General features: G+C 37.3%; 1 protein-coding gene across 6 annotated transcripts in view; it reads right to left on the bottom strand.

The window, feature by feature from the left end:
• Nucleotides 1-16,751, bottom strand: part of ASCC3 (activating signal cointegrator 1 complex subunit 3) — a 358,153-nt gene extending 341,402 nt beyond the window's left edge. Inside the window, exons 1-3 of one of the 6 annotated variants that reach the window (XR_002326776.2) lie at nucleotides 16,358-16,751; nucleotides 15,818-15,895; nucleotides 2,139-2,286 (exon numbers count right to left, since the gene is read on the bottom strand). Coding sequence is in view for 5 of the 6 variants with exons in the window: in XM_078155224.1 (XP_078011350.1) it covers nucleotides 2,139-2,237 (99 nt within the window). In the remaining variant the exon portion in view is untranslated. Of the gene's footprint in view, nucleotides 1-2,138; nucleotides 2,287-15,817; nucleotides 15,896-16,084; nucleotides 16,327-16,357 lie in introns of those variants that run through there. The other 5 variants (XM_078155224.1, XM_020998271.2, XM_020998272.2 and 2 more) reach the window with 5 other exon arrangements.
• Nucleotides 16,752-23,148: the final 6,397 nt, after the last annotated feature.

The raw sequence follows: 23,148 nt of genomic DNA, 5'->3' as shown, positions 1-23,148 counted from the left end.
GTATGTTCACTATAAGAATGAGTACTATTATTGTGTCTTTTTTATGTTTGAGTCAAAGGCACACAATTATATACACATATGGTGCCTACAAAGACAATTTCAAAGATAATATGATCCAATTAACCTTTATTAAGCACCTACACCCTGCAAGAGCCTATGGCAGGTACTGGGGATACAAAAACAAAAGTAGAAAACATTTACTCTCCTCAAGGAACTTACATCCTACTGAGAAATACAACACGTACAAAAATAAGTGAATACAAGTACCACTGAAGGAATGAGAGCGTTAACAACAAAGGAGATCAGCAAGGCTTTCTCTGGGAGGTAGTACCTCAAATGAGCCACAAAGGTAACTTGGCATTCTGAAATGCTAAAATGAACAGGATACAGACTTCCAAAATTTGGAACATAATTAGTTATATTCATTACAAAAAAGCCTTTGTTGTCTGCTAGAATTTAAAAAGCTCGTATTATTAAAATACAAGAGTTAAGTAAAGAAATGACTAATGTAACAGAGTATATTCATATTTCTAGAATAAAAGATATTATTTGAAGACATAAACTTTACCTTAGATATTAACAAATATTCATATAACCTGAAACTCAGTCAATAAGCATTTACTAAGCACCTACTATGGTGCCAGGTACCATATCAAGTTCTGAGAATAAAAAGAAAAGCAAAAAAAGGTCCTGATTCTCAAGGGGTTCACAGTATTATGGAGAAGACAATATACTAACAATGTACATACAGGAAAAATTTGGGGTAGTCAAAGGGGAAAGGCAGTTAAGATTAAGGAGGAATGGGAAAAGCTTCTTGCAGAAGGTGGCACTTTAGCTGAGACTTGAAGGAAGCTAAGGAAGCCAGAAGACAGAGATGAGAAGGGGAGAGAATTCAGAGCATGAGGGACAGCCAGTGAAAATGCAGAGAGTCAAGAGATGGAATGTCTTGTTTCAAAAGCAATAAGGAGGCCACTGGATCAAAGAGTACACAATAAGAAACATATCTCAGGAGTCATCTTCAATGGAAAAGGGACTGAAGAAGTCTAACAGAAAGGAATTTATACAATTCTACATGGATTTTCCCTAGTGGAATCCCTTCTGCACACTAGCTTACAGAGTAAAATTGTCTAGATAAACTTGACACCTAAACAGGCCAAGGAAAATCATTTCACTAAGTTATCAGATTGATCACATTAAATTTACACTTACATAACGAAGATTCTTCCACATTATAGTTTTTTTCTGAAGTAGCCATTATATGTACAGATGTCTCTGATACTGTTTCGTAAAAGAAAACTACAACTCAAAGCACCTATGAACTTCCAAGAAGTTTTGTTGTGGTATTTTTAATGTCTACCTCTAAAAATACAGGGAGAGTACCATACCAATCAAACTATCAAAGAATTACTATATAGAACTAGAAAAAATAACAACAAGGAAAAATAATAATAAGAAGATCATCAAGGGAATCAATGAAAAAAAAATACGTAAAAGAACAAGTAAAGCAGTTCCAGACCTCAAACTATACTACAAAGTGGTAATTATCAAAACAGTTTGGTCCTAGGCTTCACTCAGCAAAGTTCTGAGACTCTATATACAAACTCAAGACAGCTAAGTGGCTCAGTGGATAGAGCATTAGTCTTGGAATTAGGGAGACTCATCTTCCTGAGTTCCAATCCAACTTCAGACACTTCCTAGTTATGTGACCCTGGGCAAGTCACTTAACCTTGTTTGCCTCAATTCCTCATCTGTAAAATGAGCTGGAGAAGGACATGGAAAACCACTCCAGTATTTTTGTCAAGAAAACTCCAAAGGGAGCCACAAAGAGTCAGATGTGACTTAAAATGACTGAACAACAACACAAACTCAAAAACAAAAAGATAGCACCCTATTCTATTTCCAGGTGTTACTACTGTCTCTGCTTCAATCAGACGAGGAACAGTGATGATCTAAGCAAAGGACCATATCTGGCTAACATCTACTTAGCAGATTACCTTATAATGATGTTACAGAGTCTTTATATGAGTACTCTTTGAAATCTAAGACAATTCAATCTTAAAGAAATAAGACTAAGTGTATATTTGAGTCTATGTGGATATCTGAGTGTTTTATAATGCTTTTCATATATAAATTGTTACCATTAAGTCAGCTGATTCCTCATTATAATCATCTTGTTTGGTGACATTTGAAAAGGAGCGCAATGCTCCTGTAAGACGAGGTAAGTCCATATCATTCATTCAGTGATCCATATGAGAAGAAATGAAATCTTATTTCAATTCCTAAAACCTGAAACAGACAAAACAAAAAGATATTTATTTGATTGTTTCTTCTTTAGATTAAGTCAAATAAATTCATCTCTACAGGAAAAACAATTGCTGAAATAGCAATTATTACAAATTCATAAAGAATCACCTTCCATCTTTTCAACACAAAGTTATTTAAATGTACCTGCTGTTAAAATATTTCATTTGTTGATAAAATTATTACTAGTTAAAAATATACATGGCAGATTCTCAACACTCCTTAGAGATATATGGTAGAATTCCTTCAGAATAAGGAAATATTAAAACACTATGACAATAGTAAGAGGGAGGGGGGCTAAATTCACACCAACAGTCCTTCACTCAGGCAAGGCTATCTTTCCTCCTCACCTTTACACATATACCCTTTTCAAGTGGCTCTACATCCTCACAGGGCTCAGTCAGTGAATGATGGAAACTGGATTCTGCATAAGGCAAAAAGTAGATTCTTTGGTACTTCTAAATGTACTGACATCTTTCTAAACGATATATTATCTCTAGAGCTCCTAATGCCATATTCACAACAGTTCTTGTTAACATTGTAGTGATTTAAGAACATGCACACATCGATCATGCTTTCCTACCAGGAAAACTTTAGCATTTTATTTTTTCAAAAGCAATGTTTTTCGTCTTCTGAACACAACAAAAGATTATTACTGTTTTATACACTAATAATAAAAATAAAGCATCCAAAATAGTTTCTGTCTCGAAACAGTTTCATTTTCCTGTGTTGTTAAGTTTAAAATGTTCAGACTCATATATTGAGTTCACCTAGAAACACAGATATTGTCACAATACTTATCTATATCACATTACTCTCCACCTTAATGTCATTGCTTTTTTTTTTAAATCCACAGCCTACAGTCACAAGGGCTCCTGACAATAAAAAAATGAACAATTTTTACTTTCTCTTTGAAGTCTTATTGATACAACTAGTCAATTTACATGAGTCAATTATCTTCAGCAAATTCAAAGAGATAGTGCCACAATATACTTTGTAATATATTGTCAAGAATTTAGAAGCAAAACAGAAAAGGAGATAAATGAAATTTCCATTATTTTTATTAAATATCCATATGTAATCGTCCAGAATTTATAGTCATAACATTTCAAGTATCAAAGCTTTTCTCAAGGATGTTTTGCATAAGGCATATTTTATTTTGGATTCACTTACTTTTCAGCAAATAATTCCATTAATTTATACCTTAAGAAAAAGGCAAACAGTTTCTCAAAGATTTTTCCTTCTCTAGCAAATGTCTCAAAATGTTTAAAAAACACAAGTAATAACTCTTGGTTTTTACAACATATACACTCTTACCTCTAATCATATATTTCATCAATTATCAAACCAAAGCAACACTGGGACAGTTATCATCTAATTTGTCTACCTCAAAGTTTAACACAGTATAAGACATTTAATATGTTGACTGAATAATAGAATATTCAAATACTTTGATTTCAACAAAATTTTCAAACAATCAAGATATTTTTTCTATATTATAAAACTTCCAAGAACTACTCGTTCCTTTAACTAAAAAAAAAAATAGGAAAAGGAGAAATATTTTCCATAGATCAGGGAATATGTGGATCAAAGAATTTCCCTACTTATAAAACTTAAATTCATTTAAATAACCTTAGAAAATAGTTTTTTCCTTTAGAAAATCCTGCAAAGTAACCAAATAAAAAATGAACAAGGTAAAACCACAATAAAGAAATAAAAATAGTACCTGCTATACAATTATAAGACATCAAAGTGGAAACACTAAAAGAAATGGAGCTTATCTGCCAAAATATATATGATACTCAAATTAATAGACATGAAATAAAGTTCTTAATTTCAAAGAGATCCAATTTTTAAAAAATGAAAGTGAATTAGCTGTAAAAGAACTATCTACCCTGGTCCAGATGAATTTATAAATGAATTGTATCAAAATTTTAAAGAATAGTTATATTACATATGAAAAAAATATACTCCATCAAACTACTTTCATGAGACAAATACAACTGTAATGATTAAATCAAGGAAGGATAACTCAAAGAAAAATAACTACAGACCAATATTACTAATGAATACTACTAATTCAAAGCCTTGAAATATAAACCTGGCAACAAAAAAATATTAAAGCAAAATAACCCAAAAAATTATTCACAATGACTAAATTAGATTTATACAAAATATACACGATAATTAATCAAATTAAAAAACATGTCAAACTGCACGATTACATCACAAGAAGCAGCAAAAGCCTCTAAACAAAATATAAACTGTGAATCTACAAAGCATAAATTCTACCAAGCGGCTAGTGAGAGTCAGCCACAAAGCAAAAGTTACGAAAAGACAAAGCTGTAAAGCAAGCTACGTGAAATTAATAGCATGCCCAGGCAAGTTCACAGAGGAAAGGCATACTCAGCAAAAATAATCACCAACATTGTTATGTAGTCTTTGCAGAAAAGACCAGAAACAAATAGTGAAAGGATGAAATCTGTCAAGTCAGTCACTTCAGAATCAAGTCAAATTAGAAAAATGGTATATGGAATTCTGCCCCAGATTGGCCTATGGATAAAGAGGGAACTTCAGTTTTTACTTCTATCAGTTTGACACATTTCACAAATGGCAATCTCCTAATTCCCTTACTCACCTCAAAAAAAAAAAAGGCCAGTTAGAACTCATTAAATTTCATTTTGCTAATCCACAAACTTCATAAACCCTATAAAAAAAAACTTGACAGTCTCACCTGTTTTCTGAAATTTAACAGCAGAGGTTAGTAATGAGGTCACATATTAGTGAGATAACATTACGTTTATACAATATGCCACAGAATATTTTAAAAGGCTCCAAGTATCTCACCAAAATAATTAAAAATAAATTATACTTGTCAAAATAATAGAGTAAAGAACATTTTTTGATATATAAATTTTGATTGTACCTTCTTCCTCAAGTTAACTTTTCCTACAACATATCTTTGCTCATAGAACAAAATTAGTGTCCTCATTTGAAAGGATTTTTACTAAATTCTGTGGGCCAACAAAAGATATCACTAATGCTGAAGTGAATGTTCAAAGCTGTATTTGTGTACACTTCTGCGAAGACTAGTACAGAAGACCCTTAAAATTAGAGCCATAGCTTTTAAATAACTAACAAGAGTGTGGGAAAATGCTTACACATTAGGACCTAAAGGGACTAAGTCCCTTACAAACACCCCAGTAAAGCTCTAAAATGAGACAAAAGGAACAGTGATAAAGAAAGCCAAAAAGAATCACCTATAAACTCCTCAATCTAGACAAGGAATATACAAAATGACTATCAGAATCCTGTAGAAGTCCTCAACAGAGATAAGCCAATGTAGACAGAAGACATAGTCCATAGCAGCCCAATCCCACAGAAGGAAACAGATCCAGACAAGCAAAGAGCATAGGAAAGTCTAGAAGTTAGGCCTTGAGAAGCATCCTGCACAGGGAAGCCATGGAACCCTGGCCATGAGCATTTAGGGTTAATATATTTGCAAAATTTTATGCAAATCTCACGTAAGGATGGCTCCTAACAGATGATTATAATTAGAACAGTAACAATGAGTGGCATTCTATAAACACAGTTCTCTTCTTTCAAATTATCAATATTGCTCAGAACCATTAAGTGATCAATTATACTTCAACTAGTTTTTCCTACCTTATTGTCAGTTTCAATCAAGTACCAATTAACCCAGAGCAATACATGAAATACTCATTTTCAGAAAATGTGAGGTTATACAATTATTATAAAGAATGAAGCAAAGTTCATTTTTTTTTCACCTCTGGGTGTCCTCAAAACATAACTGCATTCTATAGAGTAACAACGAAATTGCCCTGCTTGTGCCCCTTCTAAATTTCTTTGCTTTATTCTGTGTATTTTTAAACATTTTAAAGATGATTTTTTTCTTCCCCCCCCAACTACTACTTCCCATCAATTCAACCTCCCAATAGCTAGTTTTTTCAAAGCTTAACCAAAGTGTCACTTCCTACATGAGGCCTTTCCTGATCCCATCCAGCTGTTGGTGCTGGTGTCCTTTTCCGCAAATTTCTACACTTGAGTGTTCCCGGTGTTTTTCTCCAACAGAATGAAGCTCCTTGAGAGGCAGAGACTGTTTTCATTTTTATCTTTGTATCCCTATAGACCAACACAGCATCTGGGCCACAGCAGGCACTTGGTGACTTTCAGACTAGGCCAGCTAGTTCACTATGTTCTGAATCCAGATGACTGTACATTATACTGAACAGATGAATTTGTATTTGATCCTAGAAGTAACAGGGAGTCTCTGGAGTTTATTTAACAGAGGAGTAACATAATGAGAAGTGAGTTTCAGGAATGTCACTGGGCAGCTAAATGGAGGACAGTTTAGAGAAATAAGTGACTTGATGTAAAAAGCCCAATTAGTAGGTTCTTGAAATAGTCAAGGCAAGAGCTAATGAATTCGAATGCTGAGCCTGAGTGGAGAAAAGGAACAGACTAGAGAGATACTGCGAAGGCAGAAATGATAAAATCTGGCAACTGAATGAATATGTGAGGTGAACGTTAATGTGGAGTTCAGGATGACTCTGCAAATCTGGGTGACTGGTAACATGACAGTACTCTCAATTGAAACAGAAAAGTTAGGAAGAAAAGCAGATTTAGATAGAAAGATAATGAGTTCTCTATTTTGAACATGATGAGTTTGAGATTCCTAAGGGAAATTCCCATTCATAATGTTTAGCAGGTAATTGGTTATATGGAACTTGAGCCAGAACAGAGACTTGTTAGATACAAAATCCAGGAGTCATCTGCTTTATAACTGAACCCATGAAGCTGATGAGGTCACCAAAAATGAAAGTATAGAGAGGAAGTTCCAGAACAAAGTTGTGGGGTACATTCACAATTACAGGGTAAGATACAGATGAAAATCCAGCAAAAATGATGAAAAAGAATGGTCTGATAAGTAGGAGGAGAAACAGGATAGAGGAGGCTTATGAAAAACCACAGAGGAAAAAGTATCCAGAATGAGATCATCCTCTTTGCATAGCTAACCCTTTCATTGTACTCTAAATCATGTCTCCCCATCTCCACCCTCTGTAGGACCTAGTCTATGGATTATCATCACTTCTCTAACTACCAAATTTCCCTAATCTTCTCTTCATGGACATCTTAAGTGCCTCCTGACCTTCTACACCTCAGGCAAGTATTCTCTCTGTTTCATCCCCTTCGCTACCAAATTTCCAGAAACGTATACTCATTGACTCACCAATCACCAAGCCTCAAACTCTAGCAGTCTAATATATCCACCACACTAGTGAAATTGTTCTCTCCAATATCACCTTAATGATAAAATACAATGCCTTTTTCTTTAGTCCTTCACCTTACTAACCTTTCTATTGCATCACATATTTTTGGCTATCCTCCCATATCCTTGATATCTCTTTTCTTGTTTCTCTGATATTTCTCTCTCCTTGTTTTCCAGTCTAACCACTCCAGTATCTGCTTCCTTATTTCACATTCTTCCCACCTACTCAAGTATGGTTATCCCCCAAAGTTCTCTCCTTAATCCTCTTCTCTATATACTCTCCTAAGACAATCTCATTCACTCCCATGTCTTCAATTATCACTATGTCAATGATTCCCAAATCTATGTATCTAGCCAATTTCTCTCCTTGGAAAAGAGATCCAGTACTACATTTCCAACTGCCTACCAAGCACCTCCACCTAATGTCCTATCAACACCTCAAACTCAATTATCTTTCCTCCATATGCCCTAATAGCACCATCATAGGTTGACAGACAAAGAGCTAAGTTCCAAAGAGGCTAGATGACTTGCCAGGGCTAGGATGTATACCTAGCTCTTCTTATTCCAAATCAATTACCACTTCCACATATGCTATTCAATTTTTCCCACTTACCCATACTTGTACCGCTAAATCATCCCTCCCTTTCCCTCTCTTCCCCTTCATATCCAAAATAACTACCAAGTCTTGTCCATTCTACAGTGACAATGAATGTCACATCCATCTTTTCTTCTCCATTCACATTATTCCCACCACCTTAGTTGAACCCGCATCATTTTTACCTGTAGTATTCATTGTAATGATTTCCTTGCCTCTAGTCTCTCCACTCTCCAATCCATCCTTCAAATAACTGTCAAAATAATTGTCCCAACACACAGACTGACCACATCACTCCCTTAATTAAAACAAAAAACAAACAAACAAACAAAACTCTTCTACTTGTTCTCCACTTTTATGGGACAATGTCTAGGATATAATACAAACTTTCTATCCGGAAATTTAAGGCCTATTATAATCTGCCTCCAACCTGACTATCCAGCTTTATCTCACTCAATTTTCTTAACATACACTTATCAAGACTACTATCATACCTTTTCCTCTAAATGAATGCATGACTTAGATATAAAAGGTCACATCATAAACAAATTAGAGGAGCAAGAAAAGAATTCCCTTTCAGACTGATGGACAAGAGAAGAGAGCAGCACCAAACAAGGGATAAAGAGTATACCAGATTATAAAATGAACAATTTTAATCATATAAAAATTGAAAATTTTTTGATAAACAAAACCAATGAAGCTAAGATTTAGAAAGGAAACAGTTTAATGGGGAAAAAAAATCATCTTTACAGCAAGTTTCTCTGATAAAGGTCTCATTTCCACAATACATAAGGAATGGATTCAAACTGTTTTAAGAGCCATACAAAATGATAAACTGTCAAGTAATCCGAATAGGCAGTTCTCAAGGAGAAAAAAAGGTAAGCATCTATAGCCACATGAAAAAAAATATTCAAAATCATTAATATTAGATAAACTGAAGAAAAACTGAGGTTACAACTCATATCCGTCAGATTGACAAAGTTGATTTAAAAAAAGGAAAATGGCAAAGTTTGAGGGGCTATGGGAAAATTGGCACATTAAGGCACTATTGCTAGAACAGAACTGGTCTGGTCGTTATGAAAAACAATTTGGAATAATGTCCAAAAAGGTACTAAACTGTACATACATATTGACCCTCTGAAAGTAGCTAGGTGGCATAGCAGATTATAGCACTAGACTTGGAGTCAGGAAGACCTAAATTCAAATCCTACCCCTTACACTTAATAGCTATGCGATGATGGGCAACTTACTTAATTGGTTTATGCCTCAGTTTTCCCATCTGTAAGACAGGTATAATAATAAGAACACCCATCTCACGGGGTCATTGTATGAGATAACATGTAAAGCACTTTGCAAACCTTAAAGCACCTAGTTAAAATTATTATTATCATCATTACCCAGAGATGTCACTACTAAGTCAATACTCCAAGACTAAAGAAAAAGCAAAAGGTCCCATATAAAACTAATTATAGAAACTTTTGTGGTAGAAAAGAACTAGAAACTGTGGGGATACCCATCAATCGGCAAATGGCTGAACAAATAACTATATATGAATGTAATGGAATGCTATTATGCTGTAAGAAATTATTAAGGAGATATATATATTAAAATTGTACCTTTTTCTGGTTCCCCTGACCACTACCCCTTCCAGTTAATATAGTAAATAAGTTCATAAGGAGCCAGTATAAAGCAACAATAGCAAGAATTATAAAGGGGAACCTAGAAATCCCATAGATAAAGACAACATAACAGTTACCTGAAAACTGTCTCAAAAAAGTCACATTCTGAGACTATGTGCTAAATCAAGGAAAGTTAGCTAGGCCTTACTGTAAGGGTCCTTTTGGTCCTGGCAACTGCCCATGGTCAGTAAGCCTCAGAAAAGCTCCAGACATCTGCAGTAAGAATGGTAGAACACTAAATGTTGTTGATAACTTTGAGATGATGTGGATATCTTAATGAAGTAAACCCAAAGTGGCACAAATAAGAGTCTGAAGCTCACCAAAATTTCACAATAACGAGACCCCAAACTCCTGTGCCCCAAGCACTTTTCCATCTCCTAAGAGTCCATGCTGCTCCAGTGCTCCCAACTCCAATCAATGATTATGTGACTCTCTGTGCCATGTCCCCTTCCCATTCTTTTCCCCACACTGCCTGCCTTACTCTACCACCCCATCCAAGTCCCCACAAAGTCTGCCTTTGTATCTCTGTGCTGTCTGTCCCTGTATTTTCTGTGGCATTTACCCCTATATGCTTTGTGCTTTATTAACGTGTCATTGATGATTATTCCCCACTGACATTGTGGTCTTTCCCAGTAAGGATACAAGAAACCAGGCATGCCTGCCCCATCTGACTCAGAGGAACCTTCTTGTGTCCACCCTTATTTAATTAATAATTCCATAAATTAATTAGGAATTAAGGATGGTTCCTGGGAAGACTGATAAACTGATGCACAGAAGTGACCATAACTGATATAACAACATTGTAAAAATGAACTTAGAAAGATTTAAGAACTCTAATCAATGCATAGGTCAACTAAGATTTCAAAAGATCACTGATGAAGAAAACTACCTATTTCCTTATAAGTGACTGACTAAATATATAGAATGTGACACATTTTTGGATATGGCCAATATGAAAATTTGTTTTGCTTGACTATGCATATATGTCATAAGGCGTCCTTCCCCCTTGGTGGGGTTGAGGGCTGGGGGGCTTATAGGTGGTAAGGAAAGCAAAATAAATGCTTATTTTCACTGAAAAAATTAATTTTACAAATGGATTTTTAAAAATGTTTATTTGATATAAGGGATAGAATGGGGAAGAGAAACACTAGGAAATATAAGAAATGTGAAAATGAAAGATATGAATAAAAATTTATTTTTAAAAATGGATTCTGTTCAGCTGTGACTTCGAGCTAAATGTTCAGACAAATTTAATTGCACAAACACTTATATCCTACATATGGAATGAAATGACACTCAGTTTCAGAATCTATTATGAAACAGCATGGTTGATTTAGAAAGACTGGATTTGGAGTTAGAGGTCTGGGTTCAAATCCTTTCTAGTTCTGTATAACCTTGGGCAAGTCACTTAATCGCTCTAGTCTTCAATTTCCTCAAATGTAACATGCTGAGTTTGGACTAGATGACAAGATCTAAATCTACGATCCTAGGATCCTATGTTATTTCATTTAACAAGTCTGTCAGAAAAGTTATTTCTAAAGCAAAGAAGTAGTAGACAATAAAAGTGAGTATTGTCAGGAAATTCAGCACAAAAGTTTGGTGGCATTTTTTTTTCACATATGTCCATAAGTGGGTACCTCTGTTAAAATAAGATCTTCAAATAGGCATCCTACTGACATTAGAAAACAACTAGAACATACTGACTACCAGCTGACAAATTAAGTAGTACCAGTGCATTATATTAGTTCCCTCCCTAGTCATGGCAAGTACTGTTAGGTACAAACATTGAGATCAATCAGTATGTGCCATAATTATTTCTGCTAGTAGTAATTTTCATATACATTTCAAATAGTTCAGCAATGCAAAATTCTTTAAAAATTTAAATCTAACAAGTGATAGAGAACATTATGAAATGCAAAATGGATAACTTTGGTTACACTAAATTAAAAAGCTTTTGGGGGCAGGTAGGTTGCACAGTGGGTAGACCACCGGCCCTGGATTCCGGAGGACCTGAGTTCAAATCTGGTCTCAGACCAGACACTTGACACTTACTAGCTGTGTGACCCTGGGCAAGTCACTTAATCCCAACTGCCTTGCAAAAAACAAACAAAAAAATCTTTTGCACAAACAGAACCAATGTAACTAAGATTAGAAGGAAAGCAGAAAGGTGGGAAAAAATTTTTACTGACAGTGTTTCTGACAAAGGCCTCATTTTTAAAAACTGAATCAAATTTATAAGAATACAAATCATTCCCCAATTGATAAATGGTCAAAAGATCTGAACAGGCACTTTCAGAGGAAGAAATTGAAGCTATCTATAATTATATGAAAAAGTACTCTAAATGACTACTGTTTGGAGAAATGCAAATTAAAACAACTCTGAGGTATCACCTCATACTTATCAGATTGGCTAATATAACAGAAAAGCAAAATGATATATGTTGGAGAAGATGTGGGAAAACCAGAACACTAATGCATTGTTGGTAGAGTTGTGAACTGATCCAACCATTCTGGAAAGCAATTTGGAACAATACCCAAAAGGCAACCAAACTGTGCATACCCTTTGATCCAACAGTGCCACTACTAGGTATGTACCCTAAAGAGACCATAAAAAGGGAAAAAGGACCCACATGTACAAAAAATATTTATAGCAGCTCTTTTTGTAGTGGCAAATTGGAAACTGAGGAGACGCCCATCAATTGGGGAATGGCTGAACAAGTTGTGGTATACGAATGTAATGGAGTAGCATTGTGCTATAAGAAATGATGAGCAGGCTGATTTCAGAAAAACCCACAAAGACTTATATGAACTGATGCTGAGTGAAGTGAGCAGAACTAGGAGAACATCGCAGCAACAGCAACATTGTGAGATGATTAACTATGACAGTCTTAGCTCTTCTCAGCAATACAATGATCCAAGACAGTTCCAAAAGACTTGTGATGGAAAATGCTATCCACATCCAAAGAAAGAACTATGGAGTCTGAATGCAGATTGAAGCATAGTATTTTTACTTTATTTTGTTCTTTTTTCCCTTTCTTGTGGTTTTTCCCTTTTGTTCTGATTCTTTTTTTTACAACATGACTAATGCAGAAATATGTTTAACATGATTGTACATGTATAACCTATATCAGATTGCTTGCTGTCTTGGGGAGGTGGAAGAGAAGGAGGGAGAAAAATTTGGAACTCAAAATTTTACAAAAGTGAATGTTGAAAATTATATGCTTATTTGGAAAAAAAATAAATACTATTAAGGGAAAAAAAGATTAAAAAAAGGCAAAAAATTCAAATCTTTTCTTGAATAGATAACACATCTTTGTAATTTTATACTCAATCAGTGAGTGTTTTATTAAGTGGCCACAATATGCCAAGCAATTTTCTCTTAACTTTTCTAACTAATTACTAAAGTGAATGTTAAGCTCATGAACCAAAAAAAAAAAGTTACTTTCAATAAGCACATAAGTACTGATATTAAGTGGAAGGGATCTATGAAAACAAAACTGTTTCTTAAAAAAATTAATTTCTAAGGTGGAGATCAATTCCACATTGAGTGAAGCCTCAAAGCCACCAACATATGACAATCTCTGCAGGAATCACTTTAAATGCAACAGGAAATTTGATGCTACCAATAATTTTGTTAGATATTGCAAACAACTTAATCAACTTGAGATTTTCTATCTAAACTGAAAGCTACGGACTGCTATCCTTGTTTGGTCCTCCACACTTCAGTTCATCCCCCATTCAGTTGCCAAAATGATTTTCTCAATTATAACTATGTAACCCTGTACTCTATAAACTCCAGTGGCTCCCCATTATCACCAGAATCAAATATAAAGTCCTCTATTTGTCATGTAAAGCTCTTCACAATGTGGCCCATTTCTACCTTTCCAGTCTTCTTTTACCTTTCTCAACACCATCCTTTCACGCACTCTACGATCCAGCTACTCTGGCTTACATGTTCTTCTTCATAACTCCCATCAATATATCATTGCTTGAAATGCTCTCCCACTTCGCCACTACCTAAGAAATCCCATCTTCCACAAGATACTTTTCCAAGTCTCCCCAGCTGCCAATGCCTTCCCTTCACAACATGAATGAGGTCCTTAGGAGCTGGACCTTCAGTCTCAGGACTGTGTTTTTTGCCATTCTTGGTTATCAACAGCACTTAGCACAATAAAGGCTTGTTGAATGACATCCTCTACTGCTTTTAAATAGCATAGGGTGCCTCCTAAGAGCCTTTCCTATAAAAGTAGATATGTAATTGTCAAGTTCAGTATGTGCCAGAGATGGAGACTTAAATCCAAAAAGCCCTGACTCAGAAGTCCACTATGCCATGTTGCCTTTCATCACATCACAATAGTACGTAAAGCATTAACACCACCAACAAAAAAATCCACAATCTAAATGACACTAAACTAGTGCTGAAGGCCTGCTAATGTATTTATGTTGCAGGGACCCAAATTTGAGGTGAAAATTTTTTCCATAATCTAATACTTGAAAAGGCTTATCCTGAGTCTACATAAAGTGTGATAAAGAGATGTGACTGAGAAAAGAATGTATTGTCAATATTTATATTTAGCCAGACTTTAATATAAAAAGAACTTACTCATCTAGCTGGTTATCCACTGGCATATTTACTACTTGACAGAAGTAGGTCAAGCCTCGCACTAATTTCAGGATCATAATACACAGATGGGACATTTTTGTGTTTTCTTCATCTCATACTAGTTAAGAATACATATTGACAATTCAATATCACAGAAAGAACCTTATTTTGGCCAACTATAGGTCAATAAGTTTAGGTCAAGTTTCCTACCTCAAAAAACAGCCTAAGTTAAAATTAAGGCTCCAGGAAGAAGAATAAATGCTCTCACAAGTGGGAGCAAAGAAGTAGATAAATAGGTATCTGTAAGTCCAGATTATGTCTAGGAGTCCTTAACTGGGGGGTCCATGAACTAGATTTAGGGATCGGTGAATTTGAATGGGAAAAGCAAAATTATTTTCACTAATCTCTACCTAATATTTAACATTTCTTCAATTATTTTAAACCACTTTTGTGAGGAGGACATAGGCTTCACCAGACTGACAATGGAGTCCATGACATAGAAAGAGGTTAAGAACTCTGGTCTAAAAAATAACTAACAATTACATAGTTTTGTAAGGCTTTCTTTACATACAGAATTCCAATGGAGCCCTACAATGTCCAAGTGAAGTATTACAGGCCTTACTATTATTCCTGGTTTACAGAGGAGGAAACAAAGCATCAGGGAAAGTGACTTGCTAGTGGACACAGATCTACTAAGAGTCAGGGACAGGCTGTGAATCTAGGTCCGACTCCTTTATCACACTGTTAATCTAAAAAAAGAATTTTTCTGGCGTACCATCATGAATATTTGTCCCAATCATAAAGAATAACAGGGAACAATATAGCAGTGAAGAGTAGGGAGAAAAAAGGTATTATCAGTACAGAAGTAATTTCTGTGTACCTTTAAAATCAGAAATGTGCTTTTCATTTTCATGAACTCTGGTGGTAGTATCTTCAACTCAACATAATCTTTGAGTGAAATAGGTCACTCTTCTCTCAAGTGAAACTACGATGTCTACTATGAAATGAACATGTGAGCATGTATACCACACAGAAGCTCAGCACGAGCCCAACAAATAGGCGCTTAATTAATACTTATTATTATTGCTGTTTAGCTCTTATTGGAAATAAATCAAGAGACAGCTCGTTAGTTTCACTTCAAAAGGGAGCCAAGAAGAAAGAGGAAAACCTGGTTAAACGGGATGTCATTAAAATGAAGCTCATTAGTTTCCCTCCTCATCAGTACAGAAGCTCCACTGCGGCAGTATTCCGATTACATACTTAAAACAAACCTACATAACTTTTTTTTTAACTTTTAAGTTCCCTAGAAAGCTGTTCTGAGGTCCTATACTTTCTTCACTAATACCTACCCAGGCATTCTTTACTTGACACCTGTACCAGGAAACAGACGCTTTCCGACCCAGGCACAACCAACGTAAATAGGCAAACTGCAGGAAACGAAAAAGTAACAAGTTTCTTTTTCGAACAGAAACGCCAGTGAAAACCATCCAAACACACACTTGGAATAAAAACTCCCCTAAGTGCACAAGTCTGGGGCGGACACACATCAGGCGCTGACTGCCTCCCCCCACCCCCACAGCGCCCCGCGCCCCTCCTCCCTGTCCGGCTCTCCTAACCTTCCACAAGTTCGGGGAAAATCGTGGTGACCATTCTCTAGGGGAGTCCCGCGGGGGGCGGGGAAGAGGGAGGGGGAGGGACGACTGACAGCTCAGGCTCCCGGCTGAGCTCCCAGGGCGAGCCTGGGCTCAGAAGTGAAGGCGACACACCGGCAAGGGCTGAGTCCAGCCTCTCTGGACCCCCGCCGAACCCAACTTCCTGGTTTAGCTGCCCTCCCTCGGCACCTCCCGGCCAGCCGGGACTCCCATGTTTCCCTTAGCTCCATCTCCTACCTTCCTCGCTTTCGTCTCTATACTTTGCCTGTCCAAGTCGATCTCCACGTCTGGCGGGGAGGACAAACGGCAGTCCGACTGCCTCGAACGGGAGGAGCCCCGCGACTGGGCCTCCCTCAGTCACTCAGGCAGACGGCCGGCGGAGGCAGCACCGATGCCGGCGCAGACGTACAAACTAACTGACTGACCGACCCACACTAAGAGGGGTACAAGAAGGGTAGGAGGGCGCCGGGGCCCAGGAGAAAATACTCCAAAGCCGGCACGGCGTACGCATCGACGTGTCAGCGTCGGCACGTCGACTCGCACGTTCGGCCCGAGTAGGGCTTGCGGCCTCCGAACCCGGATCCGTGTGCGGAGGAAGTGGGAGGAGGGAAGAATTGTAGAGGAGGAGAAAAAGTTGTCCAGAGGGTGGGGGTGGGGTGGAGTGAGGTGTTTCGTGGGAGGAAGAACGCGCGCGTCTCCCGGGGGCCGCGTATGTACGCGTGCGCGCACGCCTTCCGAGCGTCGGTAACGGCTGGGGAGGGTTTTGTGGCTTTGTGCGCTTGCGTATACGTTTCTCTTCTCGTGTTGTGTCCTGGCTCCCTCCCTCCGTCACTTATGTGTTGTGATCTGGAGGTCGCTCAGCTGTGTTGGCAGAGCCAAGCGCTGGAGGGCCTAACCCCGCTGGCACTGCCCTCAAGGAGCTTCTAGTCTTCCAGCTTTTTCTCCCTGAACTTCCCCTGCCCCCACTTAACATTTTTAAACCTTAAAGCACTCGACATGAGTTATTCTTATTAATCCTGAGAGATTCTTGTACTGATAAGAGTTGCTTTAAATCTGTGAGGTCAAAACTTTTCATAACAATACCTAGACTTTATCTGCATATTAAATCACTCCCATTTTCCAACTACTTATTGTGAAGCTGGATTTCCTTCATATATTTCAATCAAAATAAGCAGTAGATGGAATGCAGAAGCAAATAAGAGAATCCAGCTGTCTTCTATTAAGGCAAACATTAAAGAATTTTGCAAAAATAGGTAAAACGATGCCACTGTTCTCCCTAAAATTTTTGTTTTTTAAAATATAATTTTTATTTTTAAATGTTATTTATGTCAACAATGTGCTTGTTATTTTAAATGAGTTATGAAATAAAATGTTTAACAATTTATCCATTTTAATTTCTAATAGAGTAAATATTGTTAGGTGTCATTTACATAAATAAAAGTTCTTTGGGTGTCTCAATAATTGTTGAAAGTATAAAGGGATCATAAGACCAAAAAGTTGGAAAATAGATGGAGTAAAATGTTCTCTAGGCTCTAACTCATTTAGAGCCTTATGGTTTACAATACACTTTACGCACAAAAAATGAAGAACCATTGTTCTTGTCTAACTCTGCCCTTGTACAGATTAATTAACTAAGTTCTAGAGAAGTTAAGTGACTTGCCTGTATCATGGGGTGTTCAGGGCCCCATTACTTAAGACCATGTCTCTGGAAGCCTCCCAATTTCTCAGTAGGCCAGTACTGTGAGAAGATTTTCTCTTGTTGCAGAACATACTGTCTCATCAGAACAGATGGGGGGCAGGGGGGGGGGGACTGGCCCAAGTTTTCTCCCTGGCTGGCCCAAAGACTCTCCCTACCACCAAATACCCATTCCTCTGACAACTCTCTCAGTGTCTGCTATACTCCCTACACTTTCCCATCCATAGCTCCCAAACACACCTGGACCCTGAGATTATCTAATTAGAATCCCTGGCATTCCTTTCCCGTGCCCCTTTTCCTTATAAACCCCAGCACTATCTTCAGTCTCTTGCAGGTTCCATAAGAACCCTTGCCCGCTTTTGCTAAAGGGTTACAATAAACGTTTAGCCACTCAACTAAGAGAAGGCTGGAGTGTGTGAATTCATTCCAGGCAACTCTGTCTTGGCATTCTTGGGATCCCAGCACCCCCAAACCTTGTCATATAGTCACATAAATAATAAACATTAAAGGTGAGATTTGAATCTGCATCCTTTGACTCCAGAGCTGGTGGCTGTTCTATGCTTACTTAACTTACAGTTATGCAATTACTAAGTATCAGAGCTGGAAGTTGAAGTTAGGTCATAGATTAAAAATTGTAAAGGACCTTAAAGGGTCTTCTGTTTTAAATCCCCTCCCCCTGAGGAAACTCAAACCCAAAGACAAAAATTTATAGCTCAAAGGGATCTCAGAAGTCATCTAGTCATCCCTTTATTTTATAGATGAGGAAACAGGCAGTGAGGATAAATTACTTATTTAAGGTTACACAGGTAGCAGGCGGCAGACCCAGGGCTCGAAGCCGAGTTCTCTGATACCAAGCTCATCATTCTTTTTCCATCATAATACTCTATGACTTGTTTAACACAGAGATATGCATTTGAACCCAGGTTCTCTGACTCCATATTTAGTGGTTTTGTGTTTTGTTTTCTCCTGTCATCGCAGTCTGCTTGTCCCTCCTCAGACTCCTTCCCTCAGGTTTCAATTCATTTCATATAGTGTTTATGCAACACAAGATTATGTTAAAAGATTTGAATAAAGAAAGTCTCTTTACCCCAATATTTGTGTGTGTGAGACCTGTTTGTTTTTTCAATATATAATATATTGAAATATAATATAATATATAATTCCCAGGAGTTGTCCTTTGTGACCCTGTGGAATATCTGTTTAAAGGACACTTTTAAAGCATTTGTTCAAAACTGCCTAGGCAGCTTCACTATAATGATGAGCGTCAGCATATGAGAGAAAATGGTACAGACAATGCCAATAAAGTTGGTTTGTCAGTTTTATTGCTTCCTAAAACCTGTCTGACCATGTTACTCCCCTGTTCAAAAAGCTTCAGTAAGATCCAACCATTCTGGAGAGCAGCTTGGAACTATGCCCAAAGAGCAACCAAACTGTGCATACCCTTTGCTCCAGCAATATCACTACTGGGCAGGCCCTCTCCAGTCATCCTGATCTATGTCTAGCCACTGGACCCAGATGGCTCTGGAGGAGAAAGTAAAGGTGATTTTGCACAGCCCTCCCTCACTCAAATCCAATTCACTTGCAAGTCATGGCATCATCTTCCTGATGTCATAAATTTCTTTTAGAGCAAAGGACAAACCACAACCTATGCGTGGTCTGAGCTGCCAACTGTTCAATTCCTCTCCTCTCTTCACATGGGGTATTTTGCCTTTACCTGAGGATGCTCTGCCCAGAGGAAGGTAAATTTTGATGGCTGAAACCTATCATGTTACGTTGGGGTTTCTGACTACATTCTTTCATAAAGACCATGTCTTAACCCCAATTCATTTAGGATCTCATTGATTGGACAACAATAGGTCCTTGCCCAAGCATTGCTTAATGGTTATTTTTTGGGTCCCAGAAGGCTCAGAGTGAATAGTCATTGTTTCTCTTTTGGCCAGAAACCCTGAGGGTCTTCCCCTCCCCTGTTCAAAAAGCTTCAGTGAGATCCAACCACTCTGGAGAGCAACTTGAAACTATGCCCAAAGAGCAACCAAACTATGCATACCCTTTGCTCCAGCAATATCACTACTAGGCAGGCCCTCTCCAGTCATCCTGATCTATATCTAGCCACTGAACCCAGATGGCTCTGGAGGAGAAAGTAAGGGTGATTTTGCACAGCCCTTCCTCACTCAAATCCATTTCACTTGCAAGTGATGGCATCATTTCCCTGATGTCATGGTCCTCTTCGAGAACTAAGGACAAACCATAAGCACTACTAGATCTGTATCCCAAAGAGATCATCAAAAAAGGGAAAAGGACCCACATGTACAAAAATATTTATAGCAGTTCTATTTGTGGTGGCCAAAAATTAGAAATTGAGGGGATGCCCATGAATTGGGGAACGGCTGAACAAGTTGTGGTATATGAATGTAGTGGAATACTATTGTGCTATAAGAAATAATGAGCAGGCAGAATTCAGGAAAACCTGCAAAGACTTATATGAACAAATGCTGAGTGAAGTGAGCAGAACCAGGAGAACATTGTACACAGCAACAGCAACGTTGTGAGATGATTAACTATGATAGATTTAGCTCTTCTCAGCAATACAATGATCCAAGACAATTCCGATGAGAATGTGATCTAGATTCCAAAAAGGAAAAAGTCTGGACTTTCCCACATGGCCAAATTGGCGTTCGCCTGAGGCTATCAACTGGCCTTTCATTGTGTCTATACCCAATCTCCCAATTCTCTGTTATCCTTAACCTATCCTAGCCCTACCTCCCTATGGCCCCAGGCCACTTTCCACACTTAATCCTATTTAGGGTCCATTCTCCCTTGGCATCTTGGTCCACGTCCCTGGAGTTCTCTTACCTTATAGATTACTTGGCCACTCCTAGATCCCTCCCATAGTCTTTCTGTGTATAATGTCCATCTTGTCCCCATTAAGATGCTCAGATTCTTAAAATCTAGCCAATAGATCGCTAATGTTCAGACTCCTTAAAAGTCTGCCCAATAGGACGGATGTTCTAATAAACCTTGTCTTTGGCTGAAAGGCTTGGGTCGAATTCTTTTGGGAAGGAGGCTTGTGTTGTGATTTTGGGGGCCCAGGACCCAAAAACTTCTAAACCTCAACACATCCAGAGAAAGAACTATGGAGTCTGAATGCAGATCAAAGCATACTATTTTCATTTTAGGGTTTTTTTTTAAATTTCTTGTGGTTTTTCCATGTTGTTCTGATTCTTTCACAACATGGCTAATGTGGAAATGTGTTTAACGTGATTTTACATGTATAACCTATATCAAATTGCTTGCTGTCGTGGGGAGTGGGGAGAGAAGGGAAGGAGGGAGAAAAAAATTGGAACTTAAAATTTTACAAAACTGAATGTTGAAAACTATCTTTACATGTAATTAAAAAAAATACTATTAAGGGAAAAAAGATTTTTTAAAAAAGCTTCAGTGACCTAATCTCTGATATAAAAGACAAATTCTTCAATCTAACATTAAAAACCCTCTTCAACCTAGCTCCCACCTACCTTTCCTATCATTTCATATTACTCCCTTTCATGTGCCACCAATAGGCTATCCCCCAGGCCTAGCCCAATGCTGGGAATACAGTAGATATTAAATAAACACTCTTCATTTTGCCTAAAGAGAGGGATCATGGAGTGGGCTTGGAAGACCTGAGTTCAAGTTCTATCGGGAATCAATGAAAAAAAATATGAAGGAGGGTGGCCTAGCCATACCATATCTCACATTTTATTATAAAATGGTAATTATGAAAATAAGCTAGTACTGGCTAAATAGAGTGGTGAATCAACCAAATAGATTAGATACACAATAAATTTTAGTAAATGCCTGTAGTAATTTAGTGTTTGATAAACCCAAAGATCCAAGTTTTAGGGACAAAAACTGCTAGGAAAAGTGGAAAACAGTATGGTAGAAACTAGGTATAGAGCAACATTTCACACTGCAAACCAAGATAAAGTAAAAATGGGTACATGATTAACACATAAAGGGTGATACCATAAGCAAATTAGGAGAGCATGGAATAATCTACCTGTTGGATCTATGGATAAGAGAAGAATTTAGAACCAAACAACATATGGAGAGGATTACAAAATGTAAAATGGATAATTTTGATTACATAAAATTAAAAAGTTTTTGCAAAAATAAAACCAATGCAACCAAAACTAGAAGGAAAGCTGAAAATAGAAAATTTTTATAAGTATCTCTGATAAAGGCCTCATTTCTCAAATATATAGAAAACTGAGTCAAATTTATAAGAACACAAGTCATTCCCCAAGTGATAAATGGTCAAAGGATATGAACAGACAGTTTTCAGACAAAAAAAAATCAAAGCTATCTATAGTCACATGAAAAAATGCTCTAAATTACTATTAATTAGAGAAATGCAAGTTAAAACAACTCTGAAGTACCTCCTCACACTTATCAGATTGGCTAATGTGTCTAAAAGAAAAATGATAAGTATTGGAGGGGGTGTGAGAAAACTGGGATACTAATGCACCATTGGTGGAGTTGTGAACTGATCTAACCATTCTGGAAAGCAATTTGGAACTAGGCTGTACAAGTTGAGGTTTATTATTGTAATAGAACATTGTTGTGCTATAAGAAATGCCTAGCAGCATGATTTCAGGAAAACCTAGAAAGACTTATACGAACTCATACAAAGTAAAGTGAGCAGAATCGAAGAGAACACTGTACATAGTATAAGTAATATTGTATGATGAAGAACTGTGAATGACATAGCTATTCTCAGCAATGCAATGATCCAAGACAATCCCAAAGGACTCATGCATCCTATCCACGTCCAGAGAAAGAACTAATGTCTGAATACAAACTGAAGCACTCTATTCTTCCTTCCTTCCTTCCTTCCTTCCTTCCTTCCTTCCTTCCTTCCTTCCTTCCTTCCTTCCTTCCTTCCTTCCTTCCTTCCTTTCTTTTTCTTTTTTTGTTCATCTTCTTGCACAAAATGACTAATACAGAAATGTTTTACATGATTGCACATGTATAACCTATATCAGATTACTGACCATCTCAGGGTGAGGGGAGAGGAGAGAGCAGGGATAGCATTTGGAACTCAAAACTTCAAAAAAAGCAAAAAAAAACCCCAACAAACCCAGAACATTGAATGTTAAAAATTGTTCTTATGTGTAATTGGGGAAAAAATAAAATGTTAATTTCAAAAAATACATTATCATCATCAACAAGCATTTATGAAGCTTTTACTCTTATGCCAGGCACAGCACCAAGGGACAGGGATACAAAGAAAGGCAAAAACATAGTCCCTATCCTGACTGTGTGTCCCTGGGCAAATCATTTAACTTTTCTA

Source organism: Phascolarctos cinereus, unplaced genomic scaffold (genome assembly GCF_003287225.1).
Source record: "Phascolarctos cinereus isolate Bilbo 61053 unplaced genomic scaffold, phaCin_HiC Scaffold_5;HRSCAF=322, whole genome shotgun sequence".
NCBI lineage: Eukaryota > Metazoa > Chordata > Mammalia > Diprotodontia > Phascolarctidae > Phascolarctos > Phascolarctos cinereus.
Note: the sequence above shows the minus strand (reverse complement) of the source record. Positions and strands in the feature narration are given on the sequence as shown.